This window comes from Limulus polyphemus, unplaced genomic scaffold (assembly GCF_000517525.1).
Source record: "Limulus polyphemus unplaced genomic scaffold, Limulus_polyphemus-2.1.2 Scaffold6145, whole genome shotgun sequence".
Lineage (NCBI taxonomy): Eukaryota > Metazoa > Arthropoda > Merostomata > Xiphosura > Limulidae > Limulus > Limulus polyphemus.
The window spans coordinates 19435-30956 of record NW_013671755.1 but is presented as its reverse complement, the minus strand read 5'-3'; the positions used below and the strand labels follow the sequence as shown (position 1 = coordinate 30956).

At 31.4% G+C, this 11522-nt stretch overlaps 1 protein-coding gene across 2 annotated transcripts in view; it reads right to left on the bottom strand.

Annotated features, from left to right (window-relative positions):
* The window catches only part of LOC106473405 (nudC domain-containing protein 3-like), a 20092-nt gene that overhangs the window by 6483 nt on the left and 2087 nt on the right, over positions 1-11522 (bottom strand). For both annotated transcript variants that reach the window (XM_013934085.2, XM_022401856.1), the window contains exons 2-7: positions 10528-10609; positions 8567-8642; positions 7163-7313; positions 5335-5437; positions 2927-3100; positions 1437-1625 (exon numbers count right to left, since the gene is read on the bottom strand). In XM_013934085.2, the coding sequence (XP_013789539.1) occupies positions 1437-1625; positions 2927-3100; positions 5335-5437; positions 7163-7313; positions 8567-8642; positions 10528-10609 (775 nt within the window). The remainder of the gene's footprint in view (positions 1-1436; positions 1626-2926; positions 3101-5334; positions 5438-7162; positions 7314-8566; positions 8643-10527; positions 10610-11522) is intronic.

The following is an 11522-nucleotide window of genomic DNA, read 5'->3' as shown; positions in this document are numbered from 1 at the left end:
CGAAATAGCTTAAATCTCATAACATTATTCATTTATTTATATTTATTACTTTTATTATATTGACTTTTCACCCATGCCTGGCTAACAATACAGAAGTTACAATGATGCGGTTCATGTGCACTCATGTTACTGTATCAAATAACATAAAACTGACCTTTGGTCTGTACAAAGTAACTTGTCTTGGCTGTATTTTAGTTGACTAGTATTTTGTAAAATACAGTCACATTTCAATTTTTATACATTATATATGCATATAGATTATTGCTATTTTGAAATAAGTTCTTAAACTTATTTTCCTAAAACATAGAACAATAAACAAAGAAGCCGAGTAAACAATTATCTCTTCTAGTTACAACCTTTGTACTCGGTTGCTAAACCTTTAAAAATTTTGCACGTTGAGGATATGAAACAAAATATTTTTTTTAGGTTTTATATATATATACATTTGAATAACTAAAAAATCATAAATTACTACATCAATACCATAAAATTCCACTATAATTTATCAAGATTAGTAACTAAGCTTTATTTGGGTCTAAAAAAAAATATGAAATTTCGAGCAGACTAAAGACACAACCTACATCATTGAAATTTTGATTCGAAAGAAAGAAATGGCAGAAGGAATGTTAAAAAGCTTGAGAAAACCCCTAGGGAGACATTCTGAGCTTCCGATTGGTTATTCATGTTATATATAGAAGTAAGTGTATATAAGGGAGCATTTCTAAAAATGGAAAGAAGTGGGTGGGGTGCCACTATGTTTGATTTATTATTTGAGCAATATTTTAGCAAATTGAAAAGATAAGAGGCTCATATTTGATATTCTAGCTTGTCAATATTGGTAATTTGAGTTTCTAATTCATATGAAACTACAGACTTAGTATTTTAACTTCTCAAACATCTAATTTGAAACAGTGCTGCATTCAACATACCATGTAACACACAAAAATCGATGTTTATCTGTGTTTTTTAATATTTACTTTTAAATTAACAAATTGAGTAATGTATAGTTCTAAAATTTGAATTATAATCTACAGTTTGATACCAAAGTTATGACATAAATTCATGAAATAGTAATTCAATAAAATTTTTAATGCAAGTCAACAAACGAGATAACATGGCCTTTCACCTGGGACCTGTCTCAAATGTCAGGCATATATCTGCAGAGTTAGTCATTTGTTGTCTGTTTAACCCCTTGTAAATGCCTCTGAATTTTTCATTACATTCTTTTTGCAAACAAAAATATTCTATTTTTTCAAACACTTTTTTACTAAATAACTAAGAACTGCACCTTAAGTCCTAAATCTCTCACATATTTTCAAAAAATTATTTTGAATCTTAGCTGTAGTCACAGCACTTTCCTATCAACAAATATATCTCTATAAAACAACCTTACAACACTATGACCTGATTAAAACTTGTACCTTAACCCAATCTACCTTTTGATCAGAAGTCGGCAAGCCCAGTTGTTTCTGTCGTTCATTATACACGAGTTCCTTCACCTTGGCTTGAGCCTCTTCATCTAAGTCTTCCATAGGGCGACTATTATCAATCTCTTTGAGATCAATCTTTGGCTCATCTTTCAGTAAACTCTCCCAGAAACGTTCCTGAACTTTGTCCAAGTTCACCTGAAAGCCCATAACAGTATCACTCCTTGTTATGACGAGCACAGCACTTTAAATATTTTCATGTCACATGTCTAAATACAGTAGAGACTAAATGTTTAATGTCTTTCACATATCCTTACGTCTTAAAAACAGAGAAATTAGAAATACATCATAACTGTATTTTATATCTGCACAAGCCACAAGAAAATCCTATGTAATCTATATATACCAAACTAACTCAGTAACACTTTCATTTCCACAAAATCTACAAATCAACTAAAAAACAACTGTTGTAAAAAAGATCTATCAATAATCATTTGGTGTAATAAATGACAATACCTTTGGCAGCTTCTAGCAAAAACATAAAACAAAAGCTGAAACCTGGACACCGAGAAACAGAATTTTATATTTCATTTTTAAAATTTCAAGTTCACTTGATCTCAAATTAACATCCCCATGAATTATGAGGCCTATCTTGTGATATACAACTTCTAGTGATGTATACATACTTGGAAAGTATAACCAAAACCTCAACAGTTCCAGATATTCATAATACATCCACATACCCTAATTGGAAAAAATCAGATCAGTGGTTCGTCTTGAAACTGGAAAAACTAAAAAAAAAATAAATCAATGAGGCATGACCAAAACCATGTCAATTCCAAGCATTCACACTATACACCCTTGGCCGTAATTTGAAAAACATATGACAAGGGGTTCTTGAAATTTTCTGAACATACAAAGTTGGTTCTGGAGGAACACACTGACAGAGTACATTTTAAAAACACACCAATCCTAACTTACAAGAAACTCAGTCAACCTGGCATAGAAGTTAACAAAATCTGGATATGTCTCTTGAAAAACAGTCAAATAGTGAAATTTAATAATGTGATCAGCTTTACAGTGGAATATTTTTTTAGATTGTCTAAAGATGTCCTGCTCCTGTGTCACAGTTTTAATACCTTACAAAGATAATAGAAAAATAGTATTTGACTGTAAAGTTGATCATGATATTAAATTGAATCACTGAATGGAATTTTCAGATCTTAATATTCAAAAAGTTACTTGATTCATGTTCTAACGAGTAAGGGGGAGCTCCAGTCGAGTAGACAATGCACCAGACTTCCAGCAGATTAGTAGCCAGAACATACGATAAACCTACTTAGCAATTAGTATCTAGCTATATATACATAAAATTAGTTACTAATCAATAATCACTTAGGTTCATGAGAACTATATTAGATGTCTAGCATTAATCACAAAGTTTAAAGACTGACTTCTTAAACAGAAGTTAGTGGGGGTAATTTTATACACGTACTTACATGAACATGTTCTCCAGGAAATAAAGTCCACACTGAATCCTCTACGTTTATTTTGAAAGACAGTTCACCATCAAACTCAGTGGTCCATCCTTCTTCATTTAAAACATTTACTGTCAGGCTGTTGTGTTTAATGTCAACCTTGACTGACTTTCCCGATATCACATTTTGTGGGACCTGCTCTTAGAGATAAAGACCACTTTCAGATTACTGTATACTAGAATAGAGAGGGAAAATTTTAAAATATACTCTAAGAACATTTTTTTTAAACACACTGACATTCCTAACTTCTTACCGAACAACCCAAGAAACTTGTTTTTTTTCCATACTGTATTTCTATTTGCAACCAAAAAAAAATTATAAATATTAATTATGTTCAGTGAACATAAAGAACTTGCACAATTATGTTGATTAATTTATTAAATCTGATAAACGTCTTAAGGTCAGTAGAGAAAAAACAAAGGAAGCTTGATTATAGTAACAATATATGAATAATCTGTATCCCTGGAATGTTTGTTTTATAATTTTCACACACAGCTAGGTAAAGGGCTATCAGTGTAGAATCATCCCCAACTTTGAACACATAGACCAGAGGAAAGACAGCTATTCAACAGCATCCACCACAAACCCAGTCTTGAAATAGTTAATGAGTACAATGTTGCCAAAGTCACAAAAGTAAGTTGGAACAAGTCATATGCCTTCTGGCTAAACAGTAAAAATCCATTAAATGATCAGTTTGGTCTAAAATGGACCCAGAACCCAGAAAAATCCAGGGTATCTATTATAGCATGCAAAACCCAACAGAATTTAACTGGAATATTTTAACACAAAAACTAAACAAAACAATAGAACAATGGAAAGAGAAAGAATTCTCCCTGCTTGCCTAAACACAAGCTGTCAAACTAGTAGCATGACTAAAACTCACCCTGCTTGCCTAAACACAAGCTGTCAAACTAGTAGCATGACTAAAACTCACTCTGCTTGTCTAATCCAAGCAGAGTGAGTTTTACTCATGCTACTAGTTTGACAGCTTGTTCTAATCACAAGCTGCCAAACTAGTAGCATGACTAAAACTCACCCTGCTTGCCTAAGCACAAGCTGTGAAACTAGTAGCATTAGTAAAACTCATCCCTGCTTGCCTAAGCACAAGCTGTCAAACTAGTAGCATTAGTAAAGTCTTAACAGCCTACAGAGGAAAGTACACCTGTCACCACAATGGCTTTGTCCAGTTCTTTGAATTAAAATAATGTGCCCACAGCTGAAAGTGTAGAATATGTTCAGTGTTTCACAACTTGAACCTTAGATCTTTAAATCTACTGCCCAGCATGTTATTCAAACAACTAAAGAAACACGTGTGCAAGTGCCTCTCTCAAGATGCCTACCAGTTAAATTATCTGGGATACTTTAGGAGCACATGTTAACCTTCCATGCTTCCTCCATTAGTAAATAAATTCAATACAAAATACAATTATTTTTTCAATCTTAATTAATACTTCTTGTAGTTGTATTCACCATTTCCTTTTTAAGTACAATTAGATTATATTCTGGAGTACATGTCTGCCATATTTGATTAACAAAACAGAGAAAAACAAGACTCATACTTCCTGTAAACACCATGCTTGTGTTGTATCATCTAGGCCAGAGTATTTATCACTCCATATGATAATAAAGATTCAAGATTGTTTAACTTCATTTCATTTTTTTTACATCTTTCATTTTGCAATAACATCTTTGTTAGATTCAAACTGATTATGATGTTTAAAGCCACATTTGTGGTTGTCTGGTGGCCATTTCTACAAGTTCTGTCTTGAGCAGGTTAAATTAAGCCATCCACAGCATGCTTTACAAACATATGTAGTTGCCAATCAGTAATATCAAGGTGTAAATAATGCAAAGAAGGCATGAAATTAATTGTCCAACAATACCAATGACATGTCCTGGGCCATCAAGTTTTAACATTAAATCCTGTAATCTTGAACTATGTACTCGCGTATATATACTTAATCAGAAGTTAGAAACAAGCATATAACGTAAATGTGTTCTCACCATTTAAACTGGTGTTTCAGAACTTAGGATAACAAGATTTCTTTTTGAGATCTTTCTCATTCAAACATTGACTAGATACTTTGATGGAAACAGAAAGGTAAAAATAAAGTTTCTTTAGAAAGTATTGAATGCACTTAGTCAGCACAAACAAACAGTAAAATAATGCTATTGAGAAAATCACTCCCAAAGAATAAGACACAAAATAACATTCTAAGTTTATCACAGTGTCACATAAGAAAAAATACTTTCTACAAAGTGATTCTTTTAAGAGAGATGTGAAAGGCATATCGTGTATATCGTCCTTTTTACTTCATTTCTATAAAACATAATTCTTCACTGTGTCTAAATAGCTTGTGTAAACATACTTTCACTCGAACATCCAAATCTTTAATAGTTTGAGCCCAACTGTAATTATTTCTTATGGCACCGTTGTAGCTTTCTGCATTTTTCTGGAAGTCTGCTTGAGTCCTGAAACAAAGTTAGCTTCAATACTACTGTAGAAAAAACAATAAAACATTTACAAATCAATTAAAAACAAACTGGTAATTTAATGTTCTGAATGTATGAAATACTTAAAATAGTTAGTATGGAACATTTTTTATTTCAATGTTATTCTAAATAAACTAACAAAATCCTAAATTTTCTATTCTCTTGAGATAAATTTGTTCATTATATAAGCCTGTAAGCCATTCAATCAGAGATATCAAAGCTCTGATATGGTATTTATATCAATTAACACAAGCTAGGGATTACTATTAATGATTTTTTTAAACAAGTTTTAATGAAAATTAAAATAAAATTAAGAAATTTGAAATTTTGGTCAAAGTTTTTCCCCACTTTTCTATATGTTTTATCAAATACTTTTAATAGAAATTCAGAAGTAAAAATATGGAATTGTTCACATGTAAAATGACGAATTAATATACACTAAACATTCTTATTTTCACATACATTGATAAAAAAACAGTACGAACTTGTCTGACATATGAAAGAAGCGACTATTTTAAAATCTGTAACTGTAAAGTTTTTATGCTTTAAAAATGTTAGTGATAACGTTCAAACTCAAAGAAAACAATTATATCTTCTACATGAAACATTTTTTTACACAGGGATTCTAGAATATAAAAAATATTCTTTATTTATATTGATGGTTTAAAGGTAAATTATTCTTGATAATATTATCATCCTTCTTCCTTCATAAGATGGTTTTATGCTTAACAACATAACTTTAAAGCTTAAACATGTAATAGCACAACATAGGACTGCAGTTTAATAGCAGCTCTAAAAAACAAATATTTTGTTAGAATTATGGCCAACCAAATTTACTTTTTTTGTCCATTATAACCACCTAAGTTATGTAAGTAAGAAAAATAGCTGTTTGAATTATCAAATATTTTGTGAAGCTGTGTACACAGGGTTTATAAAATAAAAAATTGGAAACTACATTAACTGTTATCAGAGTCGACTACAACTGGAATGTTGAGGTAACGGCTTCAATAAATACAGATAAATATTACAACACAAAAGTCAAAAGTAAATCAGAGCTACTTCAGTAAACTTTAAAATAAAATAAAGTTACAAATCATAAAACATATATAAATGAAAAACTCGATGTAAAATAAACACAAACTCAGAGATGAAAACGCATCCTGCTTTTTACTGAATTAAATAAAAACATAAGCTGAAACACATGCTGAAGAAAAACTGGATGTGCAGAAGCCAGACATGAAGTGGGACATGAAGCTATCACCTTTACACAAATTATGGTAAAGGCTATATTTCTAGAAGCCAAGAAACTGGTTTTGAGAAAAGCAAACCAAATATTCAAGAATTCACTGGCTGAAGTTTTCTTGACGAGGTATGACATAAGAATAAGAGCATGTGTGGTAAAATGAAACAAGTTTGGGATGACATTGTTGTAATTTAATTTCTATTTATCTATCTACAAATATAGTGTGTAATTATATACTTGCAAAAATATATCTTTTAAATTAGTTGAAAGTTAGCATGTTCTAGCTTCAAATATTGCTTGTAGAATACAGAGTTTTGATTCTAATTTAAAGTATTTAACTTGTGCTTTGTTACAAGTCTTTGGCTACAATTACAGATCATAATAAACCTTTCAGTTAGTGTTTGAATGATAAGAAAATACAGAGACAAAATAAACATAGTAGGTCATGTAGATTTCTTTACAATTCAAAGTTCTTTTTCTCTGAAGTCTGGATCACTTTTTCTTTGCGAGACTTGACAGCATTTGGCTCCTTCTGAACCTGGAACGACTTGGCTTCACCTTCTTCACTTGTTATAACTTCCACTGTAGCTGCTGGGGGAGGAATTTCACTTTCTAAAGGAAATATACCATTTCTTTATCAGATGGCACAGCTTAATCTTTGAATATTTTTCTTATTCTTTCTGTAAATTAAAAACATTTGATGACCAAAATTTTCTACAATGTTAAATGTTGAAGAAAGATTTTACTAAGGTAAACACATCTCTTATCATTACTGTAAGCAGAATAAAAAAATCACCGACATCATTCACACAAATGTTATTATAAAAACATATTGGAACAATAAATGTGTGATAGCTCTTTCACCCTAGTTTAAAAGAAGTAATTTCATTTATTACTCAAATGGGTTTTTATTGACAGAAAATTATCAAAGTGATAAAATTAAATCTCCAAAACTGGTTTTATCCTTTAAATATTTTTCAAGCCTTCCATTAAATTTAAATTACGAAGGGGCTTGGCATGGCCTGGTGTTTAAAGCGCTCAATTTACAATCTGCGGATCGCCAGATCGAAACCCTGTCACCAAATATGCTCGCTCTTTAGCTGTGCGGACGTTATAATTTGACGGTCAATCCTCCTATTTGTTGGCAAAAGAGTAGTCCAAGAGTTGGTGGTGGGTGGTATTGACTAGTTGTCTTCCCCTTAGACTATCACTGCTAGATTACGGACAGTTGGCGCGAAATTTGAAACAAAACAAACCATTCTAAAAAAATTAAAGTTGTCTTTATGTAACATGACTCCTACCATGGCAAAATTTATTTTCGTGTCCTCTTGTCATGTCATTTTCATCATTAAGTGCGAAGAAAGATGAAACATTGACACTATTTATTTGCTTAATATTCTTAAACGCTTCAATCAGATCTCGTATATCTCTTTTTTTTCTTGAAAAAAAAACATAGTGCAAAAGCTTTTGTTTGTTGTTAAGCACAAAGCTGCATAATGTACTGTCTGTGCTCTATCCACTGTATCAAAACTAAAATTTTATGTTATAATCCTTCATCCTCACTCCCCTCTAGTGGCACAGTGGTATGTGTGTGTGGACTTACAATGCTAGAAACCATGTTTCGATATCCGTGGTGTGCAGAGCAAAGATAGCCCATTGTGTACCTTTGTGCTTAACTTCAAACAAACAAACTAACTCATCCTACTGCTAAGGCATCGGGTTTTTATTTACAGAAAATTATCAAAGTGATAAACTTAAAGACTTGATAAATTAAAACAACTTTTATCACCTGAAGTGGCCAATTCCAATAGATTTTAATTTCAAAGTTTAAAGTAGAAAAACACTTAGAAAAAATGAATAAAAACCTTTTAATACTTGCTTCTTCCTCTTTAGCTGCTGTGCATCATCTTCCATTGACATGTCATAGTATTTCTTAAATGCCTAAAAAAAAACATTTTCAATAAAATATATTGCTTCAGAAACATCATCAACTTTATATTGCAAGTTTCATTCTAAAAGTATGTAACATAAATGTTTTCATTTGTTTTTTTCGTTGTTACACAACGGGCTATTTGTGCTCTGTCCTACCAAGGGTATCAATACCTATGTGGCATTATAAGCCCTTTAGACTTACTGCTAAGACAGAGGATGTTAGGAATATTCCCAATCCCTATCATTCTATGAGAAATACTTGGATTGACCTAAATCATGATTAGTCTTTTGGTAATAAAAGGAACAACTGAGAGAAAAAACATAAAGAACCAGGAAAAAGAGAATATTTTTCAAATGGTTTAATTGAGGTACATTTTGGGTAGGTCAACAGAATAGGAAGGCACCTAAGGATTGGAGAATTTCTGATGTCATTCTTATTTTTCAATGGGGGTGATAAGAGTTGCCCTTGAAATTATAGAAGAATATTATTTTTGTAATGATAAAACTAAAATCGTTTGGTGAAATATAAAATCAAAAAAGAAGATCAATGTGGATTCTCTAAAGAGAAATATAACTTACTAAAATTTTAACTTTTACAAGCATCCTGCATGCAAGCTGAATGATGGAAAGGGTTTGGACTTGTATTTAGATTTTCAAAAAACTTTGACAAGGTGCCACAAAAAAAATTACTTAAAAACTTTACATTGGTGAGGGTTGGGAAAAACTAATAAACTGCATCATAGGACGGTTGGATGAGAAGATGTTTATTGCCGATGGACCCTTACAGGTATCAGGGCCTATGCCTTAGTTTTTCTTATTTATATTAATAATACTAGTAAGATAATAATTAGTATAATTTGCATACATTAAATTCTCTGGCATTTCTATCTTTATTCAGGATGTTGAGGTACTACAGAATAACTTGGACCAATTGATTAGTTGTAAAATCATTTAGCAAACAACCATCAATTATATTACATGAAAGATATTACATCTAGGTTATTTAAAGTGTTTCCTTTACAGACAAATCTCTATAATATGTTACCATAATTTAGATCACATATTTAATATAAATGTAAACCCACTCCATGTATAACTGAAGAAAAAGATCTCAATAAATTGCTGGATAAGTCACTCAAGCCATCAAGGCAAGGCTCTACTGCTGTTAGCAAAGCTAACAGAATTTTAGGGTGCAATTATAAGTCAAAAGAATTAATTATCTCTTTTATACAAATTACAAATTAATTAAATAAAAAAAAACATTTTGGTGTTATGAGGTCATCACAGAGAGGCAGTCTTACGGAAGCTTACAAGATTATCCAGGGGATTAATAGGATAGAGGCCTATGATTTTCTTGATCTATATTCTAAGGCAATGGGACGAGGGAATACTAGTTTAAGATTTAGAATAAATAAGACTAGGTTCCATTTAAGATAGTTCCATTTCATAAAGGGTAATCAGTTTATGAAATGCATTGCCATTTGTAGTAGCAAAAGACAGCATTTTGTAGTTTAAAATGTGAATTGCTAATTATAAGTAATTATACTTGCCACAGGACAATAGTATTAGGTCTAATATAAAACACTGCATTCTATTCTCGTCCCTGTGGAATTTTCAAGAATTAGAAGAGTGTACAATAATAGTATTCCAACCACATTTCCTGAAAAAGAAAGGTTGGATTTAAGTTTTAACTTTATCTCAAGGGTGGGCTATGCAGGAACAGCCCTGAAAGACCAAATGATCTATTGTTGTCCATATATGTTAATATTAATAATCTTTAATACACAGGCTTAAATTAAGCATTATGAAGTTTAAATACATTGTGCTTATAATTAAATCAATAACAGGAAAATTATAACTTTTTTAAATAAAAATTCTGATTGTTATGATGTACCTTTTGCACTATTTTTTCTGCCATTCTCGCAGGAAACCCCATTTTCTCATTTTCATCATGTTGAATTTTATAGAAGTCAGTTCTGAAAACAAAAAAAAAACACAATTAAATATCATGTGTTACTAAACCATTAAGCCCAATTTTTAGAAAAGCCTATCAAATTTATACATTTATGGCTGGACAACTTCTCTGAATCTAAGAGAAAATTTAATTAACTAAAGTTGTTATTAAAGTGCTTATCATACATTCTAGCAAGTGATTTGTTAGGCTGTGTGGTCTACTTAATCTTCAAGTACTTGAAGTGTAAAATATGTAGCAAAGCTTCTAGGTGGCAAAAAATGGTTATGCCATGACTATTAGCAACACATTCCACCACTTTACCTAAATAAACATAAACTCAGGTCATCATCAACAAGACCCAAACATACACAGCAACAATATGAAAAATTAACAATCACGAAGTGTCAAATTTATTCGAATAGGTCCAAAGCAAAAAAAAAACAGCTTATAGAATCAGCAAGGGAAATACAGAGGTAGAGTATAATATATTAACATGATTTTGAATACACATAAACAGCAATTAACGTGACATCACAAGCAATATAGTTGTAGTGGAACAGAATGTATCAGAAGAACATTTTGACATTGTGTATGTAATATGATGCCACCAAAAACTGATTGTCTTTGGGAAGAATATGCAACAGCCCTTTCTGACAAAAGACATTCATACATTCAAATCAGGGACTTAGAATTTCCAAAACAGATAACCCTTGTACTTAATGGCATTGAAAAGTACAGAAATAGGGATGAACTTGGAACACCTGGACATTCCAGAAAGAGACCTGCAATTAAATTTACCATAGCTGTGGTAAGTAAAGACAGAAAAATACATAAACACAAAGGACAGTCGCAAATGCCATTCATTTGCTCTTTACAACAATACACCACATAATCAAAAAGTATGTCCATCTGTAAACTAGACCAATATGTTATCA